General features: G+C 37.5%; 1 protein-coding gene across 1 annotated transcript in view; it reads right to left on the bottom strand.

The window, feature by feature from the left end:
* Positions 1-10,137: 10,137 nt before the first annotated feature.
* The window catches only part of THEMIS (thymocyte selection associated), a 143,699-nt gene continuing 136,289 nt past the window's right edge, over positions 10,138-17,547 (bottom strand). The window contains exon 5 of the mRNA XM_065888630.1: positions 10,138-10,422. Within this exon, the coding sequence (XP_065744702.1) occupies positions 10,138-10,422 (285 nt within the window). The remainder of the gene's footprint in view (positions 10,423-17,547) is intronic.

Raw genomic sequence — 17,547 nt, 5'->3', positions numbered from 1 at the left:
TTTTCCTTTTTCTCTTTTTGTGTGTATGTGTATGATTCTTTGTGTGATTTTGTCTGTATAGCTTTGCTTTTACCATTTGTCCTAGGGTTCTGTCTGTCCTTTTTTTTTTCAGTACAGTTTTTAGTGCTTGTTATAATTGGTGGATTTGTTTCTGGTTTGGTGGCTTCTTCTTTCTTTCCTTTTTTTAAAATTACATTTAATTTTTTTATTTTTAATAATGTTTTATTTTAATAACTTTATTTTATTTATTTTCTTTCTTTCTTTCTTTTTTTCTCACTTTTCTTCTGAGCTGTGTGGCTGACAGGGTCTTGATGCTCTGGCCAGGTGTCAGGCCTGTGCCTCTGAGGTGGGAGAGCTGAATTCAGGACACTGGTCCACCAGAGACCTCCCAGATCCACGTAATACCAAACAGCAAAAGCTCTCCCACAGATCTCCAGCTCAGCACTAAGCCCAGGCTCCACTCAACGACCAGCAAGCTACACTGCTGGACACCCTATGCCAAAAAACTAGCAAGACAGGAGCACAACCCCGCGCATTAGCAGAGAGGCTGCCTAAAATCATAAAAAGGTCACAGACATCCCAAAACACACCACCGGATGTGGTCCTGCCCACCAGAAAGACAAGATCCAGCCTCATCCATCAGAACACAGGCACTAGTCCCCTCCATCAGGAAGCCTACACAACCCACTGAAACAACCTTAGCCACTGGAGGCAGACACCAAAAACAACGGGAACTACGAACCTGCACCTGCAAAAAGGAGACCCCAAACACAGTAAGTTAAACAAAATGAGAAGACAGAGAAACACACAGCAGATGAAGGAACAAGGGAAAAACCCACCAGACCAAACAAATGAAGACGAAATAGGCAGTCTACCTGAAAAAGAATTCATAGTAATGATAGTAAAGATGATGCAAAATCTTGGAAATAGAATGGAGAAAATACAAGAAATGTTTAAAAAGGACCTACAAGAACTAAACAGCAAACAAATAATGATGAACAACACAAGAAATGAAATTAAAAATTCTCTAGAAGGAATCAATAGCAGAATAACTGAGGCAGAAAATGGATAAGTGACCTGGAAGATAAAATAGTGGAAATAACTACTACAGAGCAGAATAAAGAAAAAATAATGAAAAGAACTGAGAACAGTCTTAGAGACCTCTGGGACAACATTATAGGAACCAACATTCAAATTATAGGGGTCTCAGAAAAAGAAGAGAAAAAGAAAGGGACTGAGAAAATATTTGAAGAGATTATTTCCTATATTCCTACCCTAATATAGGAAAGGAAGTGGTCAATAAAGTCCAGGCAGGGCAGAGAGTCCCATACAGGATAAATCCAAGGGGAAACATGTCAACACATATTAATCAAACTATCAAAAATTAGATACAAAGAAAAAATATTAAAAGCAGCAAGGGAAAAACAACAAATAACATACCAGGGAATCCCCATAAGGTTAACAGCTGATCTTTCAGCAGAAACTCTGCAAGTCAGAAGAGAGGGGCAGAACATATTTAAACTGATGAAAGGGAAAAACCTACAACCAATATAACTCTACCCAGGAAGGATCTCATGCAGATTCAACAGAGAAATTAAAACCTTTACAGAAAAGCAAAAGTTAAAAGAATTAAGCACCACCAAACCAGCTTTACGACAAATGCTAAAGGAACTTCTCTGGGCAGGAAACACAACAGAAGGAAATGACCTACAATAACAAACCCAAAACAAGTAAGAAAATGGTAATAGGAACATACATATCAATAATACCTTAAATGTAAATGGATTAAATGCTCCAACCAAAAGACATAGACTGGCTGAATGGATACAAAAACAAGAGCTGAATATATGCTGTCTACAAGAGACCCAGTTCAGACCTAGGGACACATACAGAATGAAAATGAGGGGATGGAAAAAGATATTCCATGCAAATGGAAATCAAGAGAAAGCTGGAGTAGCAATTCTCATATCAGACAAAATAGAGTATAAAATAAAGACTATTACAAGGGACAAAGAAGGACACTGCATAATGATCAAGGGATCATTCCAAGAAGAAGATATAACAATTATAAATATTTATGCACCCAACATAGGAGCACCTCAACACATAAGGCAAAGGCTAACAGCCATAAAAGGGGAAATCAACAGTAACAGAATTATAGTAGGGGACTTTAACACCCAATTTCACCAATGGACAAATCATCCAAAATGAAAATAAATAAGGAAACACAAGCTTTAAATGATACATTAAACAAGATGGACTTAATTGATATTTATAGGACATTCTATCCAAAAACAACAGAATACACTCTCTTTTCAAGTGCTCATGGAATATTCTCCAGGATAGATGATATCTTGGGTCACAAATCAAGCCTTGGTAAATTTAAGAATATTAAAATCGTATCAAGTATCTTTTCTGACCACAACACTATGAGACGAGATATCAATTACAGGAAAAAAATCTGTAAAAAATACAAACACATGGAGGCTAAATAATACATTACTAAATAACCAAGAGATCACTGAAGAAATCAAAGAGGAAATCAAAAAATACCTAGACACAAATGACAACGAAAACACAATGACCCGAAACCTATGGGAGGCAGCAAAAGCAGTTTTAAGAGGGAAGTTTATAGCAATACAATCGTACCTCAAGAAACAAGAAATTTCTCAAATAAACACCCTAACCTTACACCTAAAACAATCAGAGAAAGAAGGGCAACAACAACAACAAAAAAACCCCAAAGTGAGCAGTAGGAAAGAAATCATAAATATCAGATGAGAAATAGATGAAAAAAATGATGGAAACAATAGCAAAGATCAATAAAACTAAAAGCTGGTTCTTTGAGAAGATAAACAAAATTGATAAACCATTAGCCAGACTCATCAAGAAAAAAAGGGAGAAGACTCAGATCAATAGAATTAGAAATGAAAAAGGAAAAGTAACAACTAACACTGCAGAAATACAAAGGATCATGAGAGATTACTACAAGCAATGATATGCCAATAAAATGGACAACCTGGAAGAAATGGACAAATTCTTAGAAATGCACAACCTGCCAAGACTGAATCAGGAAGAAATAGAAAATATGAACAGACCAATCACAAGCACTGAAATTGAAACTGTGATTAAAAACCTTCCAACAAACAAAAGGCCAGGACCAGATGGCTTCACAGGCGAATTCTATCAAACATTTAGAGAAGAACTAACACTGATCCTTCTCAAACTCTTCCAAAATATAGCAGAGGGAGGGACACTCCCAAACTCATTCTACGAGGCCACCATCACCCGGATACCAAAACCAGACAAAGATGTCACAAAAAAAGAAAACTACAGGCCAATATCACTAATGAACATTGATGCAAAAATCCTCAACAAAATACTAGCAAACAGAATCCAAGAGCACATTAAAAGGATCATACAACATGATCAAGTGGGGTTTAGCCCAGGATGCAAGGATTCTTCAATATACACAAACCAATCAATGTGATACACCATATTAACTAACTGAAGAATAAAAACCACAAGATCATCTCAATAGAGGCAGAAAAAGCTTTCAACAAAATTCAACAGTCATTTATGACAAAAAAACCCTCCAGAAAGTAGGCATAGAGGGAACTTACCTCAACATAATAAAGGCCATAGATGACAAACCCACAGCCAGCATCGTTCTCAATGGTGAAAAACTGAAACCATTTCCTCTAAGATCAGGAACAAGACAAGGTTGCCCACCTTATTCAACATAGTTTTGGAAGTTTTAGCCACAGCAATTAGAGAAGAAAAAGAAATAAAAGGAATCCAAATCAGAAAAGTAGAAGTAAAGCTGTCACTGTTTGCAGATGACATGATACTATACATAGAGAATCCTAAAGACACTACCAGAAAACTACTAGAGCTAATCAATGAATTTGGTAAAGTAGCAGGATACATAATTAATGCACAGAAATCTCTTGCATTCCTATTTACTAATGATGAAAAATCTGAAAGAGAAATAAAGGAAACACTCTCATTTACCATTGCAACAAAAAGAATAAAATAACTTTTGTCTACCTAAGGAGACAAAAGACCTGTATGCAGAAGACCTGTATGCAGAAAACTGTAAGACACTGATGAAAGAAATTAAAGACCATACAAACAGATGAAGAGATATACCATGTTCTTGGATTGGAAGAATCAACACTGTGAAAATGACTATACTACCCAAAGCAATCTACAGATTCAATGCAATCCCTAGCAAACTACCAATGGCATTTTTCACAGATCTAGAACAAAAAATTTCACAATTTGTATGGAAACACAAAAGACCACGAATAGCCAAAGCAATCTTGAGAAAGAAAAATGGAGCTGGAGGAATCAGGCTCCCAGACTTCAGACTATACTACAAAGCTATGGTAATCAAGAGAGCATGGTACTGGCACAAAAACAGAAATATATATCAATGAAAGGATATATAAGATAGGACAGAAAGGATAGAAAGCCCAGAGATAAACCCACGCACATATGGTTACCTTATGTTTGATAAAGGAAGCAAGAATATACAATGGAGAAAAGACAGCCTCTTCCATAAGTAGTGCTGGGGAAACTGGACAGCTACATGTAAAAGTATGAAATTAGAACACTCCCTAACACCATACACAAAAATAAACTCAAAATGGATTAAAGACCTAAATGTAAGACTAGACACTATAAAACTCTTAGAGGAAAACTTAGGCAGAACATTCTTTGACATAAATCACAGCAAGATCCTTTGTGACCCACCTCCTAGAGAAAGGGAAATAAAAACAAAAATAAACAAATGGGACCTAATGAAACTTAAAAGCTTTTGCACAGCAAAGGAAAATATAAATGAGATGAAAAGACAACCCTGAAAACAGGAGAAAATATTTGCAAATGAAGCAACTGACAAAGGATTAATCTCCAAAATATACACGCAGCTCATGCAGCTCAATATCAGAAAAATAAACAACCCAATCCAAAAATGGGCAGAAGACCTAAATAGACATTTCTCCAAAGAAGGTATAGAGATTGCCAACAAACACATGAAAGGATGCTCAACATCACTAATCATCATTGAAATGCAAATCAAAACTACAATGAGGTATCACCTCACACCAGGTGGAATGGCCATCATCAAAAAATCTACAAACAATAAACACTGAAGAGGGTGTGGAGAAAAGGGAACCCTCTTGCACTGTTGGTGGGAATGTAAATTGATACAGCCACTATGGAGAACATTATGGAGGTTCCTCAATAAACTAAAAATATATCTACCATATGACCCAGCAATCCCACTACTGGGCATATACTCTGAGAAAACATAATTCAAAAGGAGTCATGTACCACAATGTTCCTTGCAGCTCTATTTACAATAGCCAGGACATGGAAGCAACCTAAGTGTCCATCGACAGATGAATGGATAAAGAAGATGTGACACATATATACAATGGAATATTACTCAGCCATAAAAAGAAATGAAATTGAGTTATATGTAGTGAGGTGGATGGACCTAGAGTCTGTCATACAGAATGAAGTAAGTCAGAAAGAGAAAAACAAATACCGTATGCTAACACATATATATGGAATCTAAAAGAAAAAAAAGAAAAAATGTTTCTGAAGAACCTAGGGGCAGGACAGGAATAAAGATGCAGATGTACAGAATGGACTTGAGGACACAGGGAGGGGAAAGGGGAAGCTGGGATGAAGTGAGAGATTGGTATGGACTTATATATACTACCAAATGTAAAATAGCTAGTGGGAAGCAGCTGCATAGCACAGGGAGATCAACTCGGTGCTTTGTGACCACCTAGAGGAGTGGGATAGGGCGGGTAGGAGGGAGATGCAAGAGGGTGGAGATATGGGATATATGTATATGTCTAGCTGATTCACTTTGTTATAAAGCAGAAACTAACACACCATTGTAAAGCAATTATACTCCAATAAAGATGTTAAAAAATAAAAATAAGATTGAATTAAAGCTCAGTATGAAGACTGCTTTACCTTCCTATAAATGCATTCTTTCTTTCTAGCTTCCATCTTGACCTCGGTGAAGAGCTTTTCCATGGAGCTTGTTTCCTGTTACCTGTTTAATTTACCATAATAAGAATGTCCCTAAATGTCGTGAATCATTTCTAGGTGGGTCTTACTTACAGGTGAACAACAGCGCCATGACTCTATGATATCAGAATAGGCCATGTAATCACATGCTTTCAGAATTGACAGGGCACAAAAATTTCCTGGGGTACCTCTTATTTTGATGAGGGAAATATAACTCAGAAAAATAAAATGACCTGTGAAAGACTGCACATCTAGGATGTACAGAGCTGGGACTAGACCTTATGGTACCTGTTTTTGTTTTCTGGCCCAGGGGTCTTCTCACTACTTGACAAGTCTAATTAATGGAGGATGAGTCTAAAGATGTAAGAATAATTAGAATATAGTGGAAGCTTCAAAAGCAAGGAAATTCCATTAGAGAATGTTGATCAGGAGAATATAAAATTTACTAAGTAGACAACATTTATGTAGAGTAAAACCAAATAGGTAAATTTTAAAAGATTATCCTTTCGGGGCTTCCCTGGTGGTGCAGTGGTTGAGAGTCCGCCTGCCAATGCAGGGCCCATGGGTTTGTGCCCCGGTCCAGGAAGATCCCACATGCCGCAGAGTGGCTGGGCCCGTGAGCCATGGCCGCTGAGCCTGCGTGTCCGGAGCCTGTGCTCCGCAACGGGAGAGGCCACAACAGTGAGAGGCCTACGTACCGCAAAAAAAAAAAAAAAAAAAAAAAAAAAAAAGATTATCCTTTCTGGCAAAGATCGCAGTTTCTAGATAGACACATAAAGAGGAAAAAAGAAAACGGCCTTCTATTTAGCCAGTCAGATCACCAGAAGCAATCTCTGCAATTAATGTGTGACCTACATAATAATCAGATCCTTCTCACAACTAAATGATAATCCTCTGATACCAAATGACTTTGGCTAAAGGAAGTCACCTTGCCCACAGTCATGCCCCCTTCTCAAAGGCAGCTGCTTCCAATGATGGACTGAAGCAGGGGCTATAAAAACCTGGTCCCCTCGCCTTAATACAAGACAACTCTGAAGAGCCACGCCAGCTCCAGAGCTCCCTGTGTGATCAGCTGAGGTCTTTCTTGTGACTCTATTATGATTTCACTTCTCCCTCTGTTCAGACCTGCTTTCGTTCCTCTGCCTTATGTGTTGTTCCTGAGAGTACTTCTCAATAAACTTTCCACTTGCAAGTTCATCCTGGGAACTGGACATAAAACAAACAGCTTAAAACAAACATTTGCACTTAACACATGTCATCTACCAACAATAGCACTGTCACTGATTAAACAGGGAAGCTCTGTGCTCTTCCTGAGCTACTGCAGCTGAGTTAAGGAGGGGAAGGGGTCCATTAGGGAGGCTCAGGGCTTCCATGTCTCTGCACAATTGTAGTGTTTCTTAGACTCAGAGGACTCAGTGACTCATCTCCAAAAGATTTCTAATCACTTCCCATATCCATAGAATTCATAGAGGAAATTCCCAAGAGGATACAGGTTCTCAAAGGAAAAAAGTACAGACAGAAACTCAGAGACTGCAAGAGCCACATCAGGTGGTCACAGCCAGCACTTTGCAAAATATACTGTCAGGAAGCAAATTTTTCCTTGGCCATCAACTCATAAATATGCAGAAGTTAATTAGCATAGCTATGATTCAACTGGAGTTTATTATGTACTATACTAACTTTAACCTATTTTATCTAAATCTAATGTAGTTGTCAAAATAGCCTATGGTGTAGCGCTATTACTAACCCAAGTTTACAAATAAAGAGATAGAGACATGGTACACAGCTGGCGAGTAGGGGAGCCAAGGTTTAAACCCAGCAGTCTTAAGTTCAGACTCCAAAAGTTAACCACTTAATCATCCTACTTTTAAAGAACTGTTCGTTTAGTAATTTAGTAAAACAAAATTTAGTAATTTAGTAAAACAACGTGCAGACTTAATAACAATGTTCCCCAAATAAGACATGGGCCTTGTTGAGTAAGCAGAGTGAATCAGGGACCCAGAGAGGAAGGTCACCCATGAGATCTGGTGAAGCATTTTCACCAGCTTCTTAACTGAAGAGGAGCTGGGAATGACAGCACCAATCCGGAGGTAGAGTTTCCTGTGCTCCTGGCTTCAACAGAGCAAACTCTCATTAGATAACATGTGTTCAGCCATTTACAGCGAATCTTCTAGTTGTCTATGGAGGATTTCAAAATGAAGACTTCCCTTTAGTGTAATTATTAGATACATATCTGAGATGGTTCCACTTCATCTAACTGAAAGAATAAGGTCTGGGTGTCTAGAAGGAGCAAAACTGGAGATGCAGCTCCCCTGTCTTAATACGTTTTTTTTGCTTTGTTTTGCTTTGTTTTCTCTGTGATACGCCACAGAGCCTCTAAAACTGCCATTTTCATCCAAAGAGAATTTAGGAAATGACTGACTTATGTCTCAAATTTTAAAAGAGGAGAAAGCTCAGAAAGAGTATGATTTGCTTATCCTGAACTCCAAGGTGGTTAATGAATATTCACAGATGAGCTATCCATTCCAAGTACAGTAAATGTTAAGTACAGATCAAAAGAGGTTTTTTTAAATGAAGAAAATATATAATATTTCACAAGAAAAAAATGAATTTTGAAGAAGTATATTTCTGCTTTACTTTTGTATTTTTATATATGGAATTGTCATTCAATTATAACTCATAATGAAGATAGACTCTATAATTTATTGTAATTTCAAATGGGAAAGCAAGTGAAAATATTGCCCAGATCCACATACTAGGTAATTTTTAAATAAATGCATGTTGAAATTAATGTAAGAAAGGAGATTTCACTTTACTCTCTTGAGTAAAGTTAGTAAGTCTTACTACTAATCATCACTACTAAGTGATGGTTAGTAGAACCATCACTTTAATTTCAGGTCCTCTTTTTTTCTTAAACCATCACTAATAGGCAATAGGTTCAAAGCAGTTTCTGCCCTGGTCTGTAACATACTCTGCACTATTCATTCAGAGCGCAAACTTGGGGCTGTCACATAGCATCCCAGCAAGATGCACACACAGGGGAAGATCAGATAATAAGTTTTCCTATGATTGAAACAAAAACTTTGATCTCAGCAATTGTATTATCTGGTACCTTTTAGGATCCATAATCTTAAGGAAAAAATAGTTTCCAATGAATTAATAACAGCCTGAGACTCAACACAGTGCAGTAATTTTCACTGCAGTAGTTGTTTCTTTTATAGTCATACTTGGTTAGTATTTGAAATTTGGAGGAATTGCAATATGCATGGTTTTCAAAGCCCTTTACAGAATTTCATTTTTATCATTCAGAAAGAGTCAATGAAAAGGCAATAAGAAAAGCTCTATGGGATATTTTTATAGGAGTGTCAGAAGCCAGTAAGTTAACTACATGAAAGAACCCAAATTGTACAGAGTTTCAGCAGAAACACTTCAGAGACTTTATATGTAGTATTTTGACTTTTACATGCCCTGGGAGGAAAAAAGAGTGCTGGCTACAAAATCAAATAAGGAGGGGAAAAGAACAAATCATATGCTTAAGAATAATTACAGTTTCAACTTATCTACAAATGAAATGTGAAGTTTTAAAGATAAAGTATAATGAAATTGAGCTTCTTTGGTGTGTTTAAAATATTGCCAAGAAAGAAAATTCTCATTTCCCGTGCTAACTCATCCAAGATTTCCACAATATGGAAGTTAGTCTGGGTAGCTTAATTGAATGATATCAACTTCTCCACAAGTCCATTTTCTCTTGTTTTGCTTTTAGTAGAGATGAAAAATATCAGATCGCCATCTCTATAAACTAAACTATTATAATTCAAGTCTGCATTAGGTCACTCACCTGACACTTTTAAAATTAAAAGCATCTCAATTATTTTGACCTCTTCTCAAGCCATTAAACCTTCTTGTTAATTTTAGTGAACAGTTAAACATATTACTGCCATGATAATAAAAGCAATATTAAAATAGAACACTTCCTTGGCCATGAAAACCATAAATGAGAAGAAAAATCTAATAACAGCAAACAATGAACAGACCTATCATCAGTATGAGTGCTTAATACTATGCTTCACTTAAAACTAAATTTCAGTGAGATTCGCAGGTCAGGTCCATCACTTTGACTACGTCATATATTCCAAATAAATGGCAGTAAGAAGCTGTACATTGCGCATCTGTCATAAAGGCAGTCAAAGCCAATATCATGTGGCTTAACGGACCTGTGGTTGCACTGGTGCCTGCTACTGCAGTTTTCCCAGTCTTTCTCTTCTCTTTCTCCAGATCAGCCAAATCATTTTGACAACCAACTGGTACTTTGGAATCCAGGCCAGCTTGACTTGAGTGCAGCTTCTTGGATCTGTCTACATGGAGACTCTGAAATGACATAGGCCGGGTGATTGATTTCACAAGTAAATTATCAGTCCAAACTAAATGTTTCCCGGAGGTAGGACAAGGATAAACATTTATCATATGGCAAGTTATTTCTGTATATCTGAAACAGAACATTCTATATGTCAGAGTGAGTTACAGATTATATCTTCATCAACCTATTTTGGTAATCTAGGTGTTGAATTTTTTAGGCAATCTAAGTGACTAAAATAAGAAGTCATCTCAGACACAGAATATCATCTTCAGAGACCATTTGTGTATATTACTTTCTTCTTGTGGAGCTTATAAAATATTTTTATTTACAACTTTTTCACTCAGTTTTTATTCTTATAGTTTAGTAATCCAGCATTTCATTACAAATTACATAATTATTTATTATATAATGAACAGGATTCATTTTGTATTATCTGTACCTTTTATATTATAAAACTAATCATAATATTTACTTTAAAATAACCCACATTTTTACCAGCGTTATACAAATTTGATAAAGCTCCTCTAGTCAATTTTGGAATGATAATTCATCCTAACAATGAATTATTAAGGCAAAACATCAATGGACTCTAAAACACATCTCACATATAAGAAATGTCATCGTGTTTGATGTAGTACTGACATATTGTATTCTTCAAAAGAATCGTCAGATAGGAACAAACACGAAAGACCTAAAAAGGAAACTGAACTTTCAGCACATTGCTTCATAGCAAAATTCAGAATAGAAGGTTTTCAGTTTGAATCTGATTACAAAATATTCAGATTCATAGAGTCAAAAGTAGCCAGTGAATTTTGGCCATCCACACTAGCCATTTTGGTTCACTAAAGGGTAGTATAATGAACAACTTTCCTTAAGTTTCTCTTACAGACTGTGTACAGCATTAACTTCATTAAATATTCATTAAAAGCTTGAATCAAAGGTTTTTAAAGCTTAGAAAGAGCCAATAAGGAAATTAGGGTCCAGAATGATTAAACAATTTACCCAAATTAATAGAATGAACAGTGCCACGCCTCAGGGATATGTCTCCCAACCCTTAGTCCAGTGCTCTTCCCATCACTCTGTGATCCATTTGTTCATTTATTCATTCAATGTGGTGGACCAGTTGCACTCATGGCCCCAATTCTTCACTTCTCTCTGTATACATGTCCTTTCTGTGTAATCTTGCAGTACCCTCCTACTGTGACTTTTGACTTGTCCATGTGACTTTTTCTGGACCAACGGAATACTGACACATGTGACACAGAGAGTTGAAAGATGCTTGCACAATTGCTTTTGCTCATTCTTGTCCTTCCCCTGTGCCATGAGAACATGCCTAGACTAGTCTTCTGGAGGTTGAGCAGGACAGAAAACAGAATCATGTTACCCTAGTCATCCAAGCTAAGACAACCAACAGCCAGAAGAGACTCAGATATTTGGGCAAACCCAACCCAGATCAGCTAAAACTAATTCAGGTCAGCTGAACCCCAGAGCCTCATGAAAAATGTGTTTTTTACTGGGTGCCACTAAGTTTTTCTGGTGAGTATGCAGCATTGCGTGGCCATAGATAACTGGCACATCCAACAACCATTTATATATAGTATCCCAGACACTAGGAGTATTGTGAGAATATAAACATAAATATAACTTAGTCTCTAAATTGTTCAACTACAATTTCTTAAACTGTTTAAGCAGAGAATTAAGAGTGTGGTAAGTCATTTGTAGATAATTCTCAAATTCCTTCTTAAATGACAAAAGATGGAATCCTGACGGTACTACCAGGGACAACTCAAAAGATCAGAGTTTGAATGTTGATATTAACTAGAACTAACCCACTATGCTGTTTACATTTGACTGATCCACAGCCCACAGAAAGCTAAGTCTATCACTTGATATGAATTTTTAAATTTATTGTCAAGCATGTACTATCACATAGCTTTGAAAAAAAATACTTTTCCTGACTTTGAATTAGATACTTTGGAAAAAGTATTATTATTTCAAGTTATTAGATGAGTATTAAATCATAGTTTCTCAATACTGAGCAATAAGCTAGATTAAAGAAGGAATGTAGCTTCCTGCTTTTTCATACCAAATTCAATTGATGATATTAAGTGAGGAATTGAATGATATTAAGTGAGGAATTGAAATGTTAGAAAAAGTTCATGCAAATTATGTAATTTATAGTATATCCCAGACTTCAGAGAAGAAATGCAGAATTTAAATAAAATTGTTAAACCTGAAAGCTTAACATGAAAGGTTGAGGAGAGAAAATGAACTCTTGGTCAGAATGGATCAAGTATTGCAAAGGCCTGGTGTTTCTTGGTGCAAACCTCTGGCAGGTTGGACATTTTATTTATTTATTTTTTCTCTCCTTTTTTTTTTTTTTTTCTTTTTAACATGTTTATTGGAGTATAACTGCTTTACAATGGTGTGTTAGTTTCTGCTTTATAACAAAGTGAATCAGCTATACATATACATATATCCCCATATCTCCTCCCTCTTGTCTCCCTCCCACTCTCCCTATCCCACCCCTCTAGGTGGACACAAAGGACCAAACTGATCTCCCTGTGCTATGTGGCTGCTTCCCACTAGCTATCTATTTTACATTTGGTAGTGTATATATGTCCATGCCACTCTCTCACTTCGTCCCAGCTTACCCTTCCCCCTCCCGTGTCCTCATCTCCATTCTCTACGCCTGTGTCTTTATTCCTGTCCTGCCCCTAGGTTCTTCAGAACCATTTTTGGTTTTAGATTCCATATATATGTGTTAGTATACGGTATTTGTTTTTCTCTTTCTGACTTGCTTCACTCTGTATGACAGACTCTAGGTTCATCCACCTCACTACAAATAACTCACTTTCATTTCTTTTTATGGCTGAGTAATATTCCATTGTGTATATGTGCCACATCTTCTTTATTCATTCGTCTGTCAATGGACACTTAGGTTGCTTCCATGAGGTTGGACATTTTATAATATTAGCATTTAATGCTAATATTAGCCTATTAGCATTTCAACAATTAAAAATCCCACTTTGCTAGAGGTAGTCCCCACATTCTGGTCTCCTCTAGTGAAGCTCTGTCAGGCTTTCCAGGCTCTTCTTTGCTTTAGTTATTACAGCCAAGCTCCTGTTCCCAGGCCCTAGTGAGGCAGTCATCTCTTAAGCTACTAACCCTGACACGTTCTCTAATCCTTATTTCCTTAGCCCTTCCCTCCAGGTCCCTGAGTCTTCAAACCATCTCCAGGTATTGATTTTCTGCTACAATAAAATTCCCATAATGCTCCATTTTTTACTGCCAATTGCTCTCCACTGAGCACCAGTTCCCCGCCCCACCCCACCTCCCACTCTGCCCCTGTCTCTCTCTCCCTCTCTTCTCTCGTATCTCTCAGATTCTTCCACTGTGCCTTTGGAAATTGCACTGCATACTTAACTTTCTTTCAGAACATTTCCGCTACCTTCCAACCTTGACTAAAATTCCACTCTCCACTGAGGACAGCACTTCTGTTGCAAATGAAGATGGCTGCTTATTCCTCAACACCCTAGATACCCTCAGGCTGATGATACTCTGGCACCTAGTGCTGTCCATTGCATCCTTAACTCCTTTCAAAAAATCCCTGCTGCTTTGACATTCTTGCCATCTAGCTATGCACTATCTCCTTTATTGTTGGTATCATTTACCTACTAATCTCTAGTCACAATTCATCCTTCATAAAAAGACTGGATTATTGTTTTCTCTTCTAGCCCCATGATCCTGAATGATGTTCACATCTACACAAACATTCCATTCAACACCTTGACTGGATCTTATTACAAATGAACTTTTCATTTCTCTACCTTAGCCTTTCACACCCAGAGTCAAGTCTGAAACCTGACATAACCTGAACATTTTCCACTTTCAAAATCACTAAATGTCCTCCTCTCTCACCTAATCTCCTGTCCTCAAGTAGAGTGTCTCTCTCTCTACTACAGCGAATGCTCTCACTTCCTAGAGTGCTTTCACCAAGACTATACTTGGATCTCATTGGGACCTCAGATCCACTAGTGTTCTAGAATCTTTTCCTATTTTTCTCTACATAGCATCCATCCTAGTTCTAAAACTTAAGTCTGGTCTGTAATCTGTCAGACTTTACCTTTTTCCCATCAGCAGTATATGCTGTGTCTAGTCACCTCCCTATGCTTGGCTTCTGACCAATCATTCTTAGTCTTTTTTGCTGGTTCAACCTCCTTTACCTAAACATTGACTGTAAAAGTTTCTCAAGGTTTTGTTACTGACTCAGCTTCCTTTTTACCACCCCTAGGTAATCCCAACAATCACGTGGCTTAATTTACCATCTACTGTGTATGTTTATGATTCCAGGGGTGGGTGGGGAGAGATTTATGAAATGGGATGAGGCAGGGGTTTGTATGCCATGACAAGCACTCTGGACTCCAATTCTAATGTCCTTTAGCTCTACAATCCCACCCCTCTCCCCTCCTGTCTTGTGGCTCAGCTATTTCATTTGCCTAGAACATTGTTCACTAACTCTTCTTCCTTAATTTTACTGAGTGCGGGGCTCCTACAAGTTTCTCCTCAGCAATTTTCACAAATGCAATTAAATAATACCTGGTTTAATGTTTAGTGTCTATCTTCTGATTAAAAGAGAAATCCACTGAAAATAAAGACTATGTCTTTCCTATTCACCATTCTTAGTCCCTATTTCAGCATTTAAATATAGTAAATATTAAATAGCTATATATTAAATGAATGAAGAAATGCATGAATAATATACAGACTTAATTTTTATGACTTTTAAAGAAAAAGAGGCCAGCTTATCAATGACCAATACATAGTCACATGTTCATATGTTAGGAGTGATAGCCACTCACTCCTAACAGTAAAACTTATTATATAGTCGAAAGGCACACACATTTTTAACTTCTTTTATCCATTAAAAAAACACACCACAAATCCCATGCTTTTAAATGAACTCATTGCTGCAATCATTGCAACCACTATGGTTATGTAACATCCCATACATATGTCTGATTCAAGTTAGACTGGTCACTCTCTATGGAAATTATAAATCAAATAATGGTGATGCCAGGGAAAGTGAGAACTTAAGAACAGAGTGTGTATACACATATTCCTGAGGCATGAGATTGTGGCCTGATAATAATAGAAGCAATAAAACCCTCTGTCAGGCACTGCTGCAGTGATGTCAAGCTTTCAACCTGAAGATCAAGTCCATAGAAAAATGAGAAAAATAAGATGTGTGCAAAGAATAGAGAGGAACACAGATAAATTTGAACTGGCAGGCCTCGGACCTTTGTGACCACTCTATAGTACTTGAAAAATAGATCCTGTTCATTTTGTGTAATTTCCATTTAACTTGTCATTAGAAATGAGTCATTAACATCCTGTCTGCTAATATAAAATGACTATTAAATTATTTTTCATGTTATTCTTGGCTTGGAGTTTGAGTACGGCTTTTAGTGTTCCTGCTGAAAGCAATGATCCAATTACAAGGTACTGGATATTTTCCTCATGTACAAAGAAAGGAACAAATAAACACTGCCCCCAAAAAATCAACCTAGATGTCTATGAAAAACATTGAAAGACTTTTTCAAATCTATCTTTCATCTCATACCTCAGGCCATGTTGTTGGGTAAAAATTACCCTTTTCCAAACAATTTATTGAGATTCCCAGTTCATGATTACATTCACTTTGTGTCTTTTCTCCCCAAGGGCAAATAAGGTTTGTTTTTCAAACTTAGAAAGCCATATAGGGACTGTCTTGGCCCAGGGACTAAACATCATCCTCATTTAAAACGACATGAAGTATCCCAGATAATGTACTTTACTTTTTTTTTTTTTTTTTTTTTTTTTTTTTTTTTTTTTTTTTTTTTATGCGTTACGCGGGCCTCTCACTGTTGTGGCCTCTCCCGTTGCGGAGGACAGGCTCCGGACGCGCAGGCTCAGCGGCCATGGCTCACGGGCCCAGCCGCTCCGCGGCATGTGGGATCTTCCCAGACCGGGGCACGAACCCGCGTCCCCTGCATCGGCAGGCGGACTCACAACCACTGCGCCACCAGGGAAGCCCTGTACTTTACTTTTTACTTTGCAAAAAGTCAATCACTCTCCTAACAGACTAAAAAAAGTGACCTCCTTCTCTGCTTATATAAACAACTGCTCCTTTCCACTGCCTGTACTTTTTCATTTCAGAGTAGTGAACGCAAGGGATAGCTGAGAAGAAATTTCAAATGATATTCAGGAAAAAATTTCTCATGAACTTTCTTCCTCAGAATTAAATTCTACTTAAGACAAAAACAATAGTTACAATAATTCAGAGCCTATACATTAAAATAAAGGATCAAAATCCAACCACAAGAAATACAGGTTTGCTGTGCACAATCAAATTATCATTCCGGGAGAACATGTAATCCTCGATATAGTCTTTCTAGTGTGTGTGTGTGTGTGTGTGTGTGTGTGTGTGTGTGTGTGTGTGCACGCATGTGTTTTCTGTTTTGTTTGTTATATGGTTGAATCACCATAAATAATTTAGAAGGTTATCAAGTGGTTTAGAAAAAGTAATAAATTCTCATTGTGCACTATACAGATTCAATTAAATGGAGACAAATGTTTGGGTTTTTTTTCCTGAGGAAAATATTAAATATTAAACAAGCAAGACTATAAACTGAAAAATAATCTAAAATTGATCAATCTATATAAATAGTCCTCTCTTTCAGACAATAATCCGAGGCTTCACACAATTATCCATGTATACAAATTAACTGCCCTTTCTGCAAAGAAAACATTCTTCATACCAATTGAAAGAGACTGCTTTTGAGCTTCCTCCGCCCAATTCCAAAGACAAGCCACCTTTGACACCGTTCCTGTCCCTTCCAGCCTTAGGTTGTTTGCGGGCAGTGGGTGGGAGGGCATGGGGGTTGCCCAGGCCTGTAGTAGGCAGGCCTCATTTCTTCAGCCCATCAGAAGACCATCTCCACTTTCCCGTTCCCAGAGCTTCAGGCTGTGGCCTTCCTGGGTGAGACCCTTTGCTGGCATCACTTACGCTCCTCAGCCAGGGCTCTTCCCCCCTCAACCATGCACACCTTCTTCTTCCGTTGGGATCACACTGGCCGGGCTCTGAGCTGGCGACT

The sequence above is a fragment of the Phocoena phocoena genome, chromosome 12 (genome assembly GCF_963924675.1).
Source record: "Phocoena phocoena chromosome 12, mPhoPho1.1, whole genome shotgun sequence".
NCBI classification, from domain to species: Eukaryota; Metazoa; Chordata; class Mammalia; order Artiodactyla; family Phocoenidae; genus Phocoena; species Phocoena phocoena.
The sequence above is the reverse complement of the archived record's forward strand: the minus strand, read 5'-3'. Positions and strand labels throughout refer to the sequence as shown.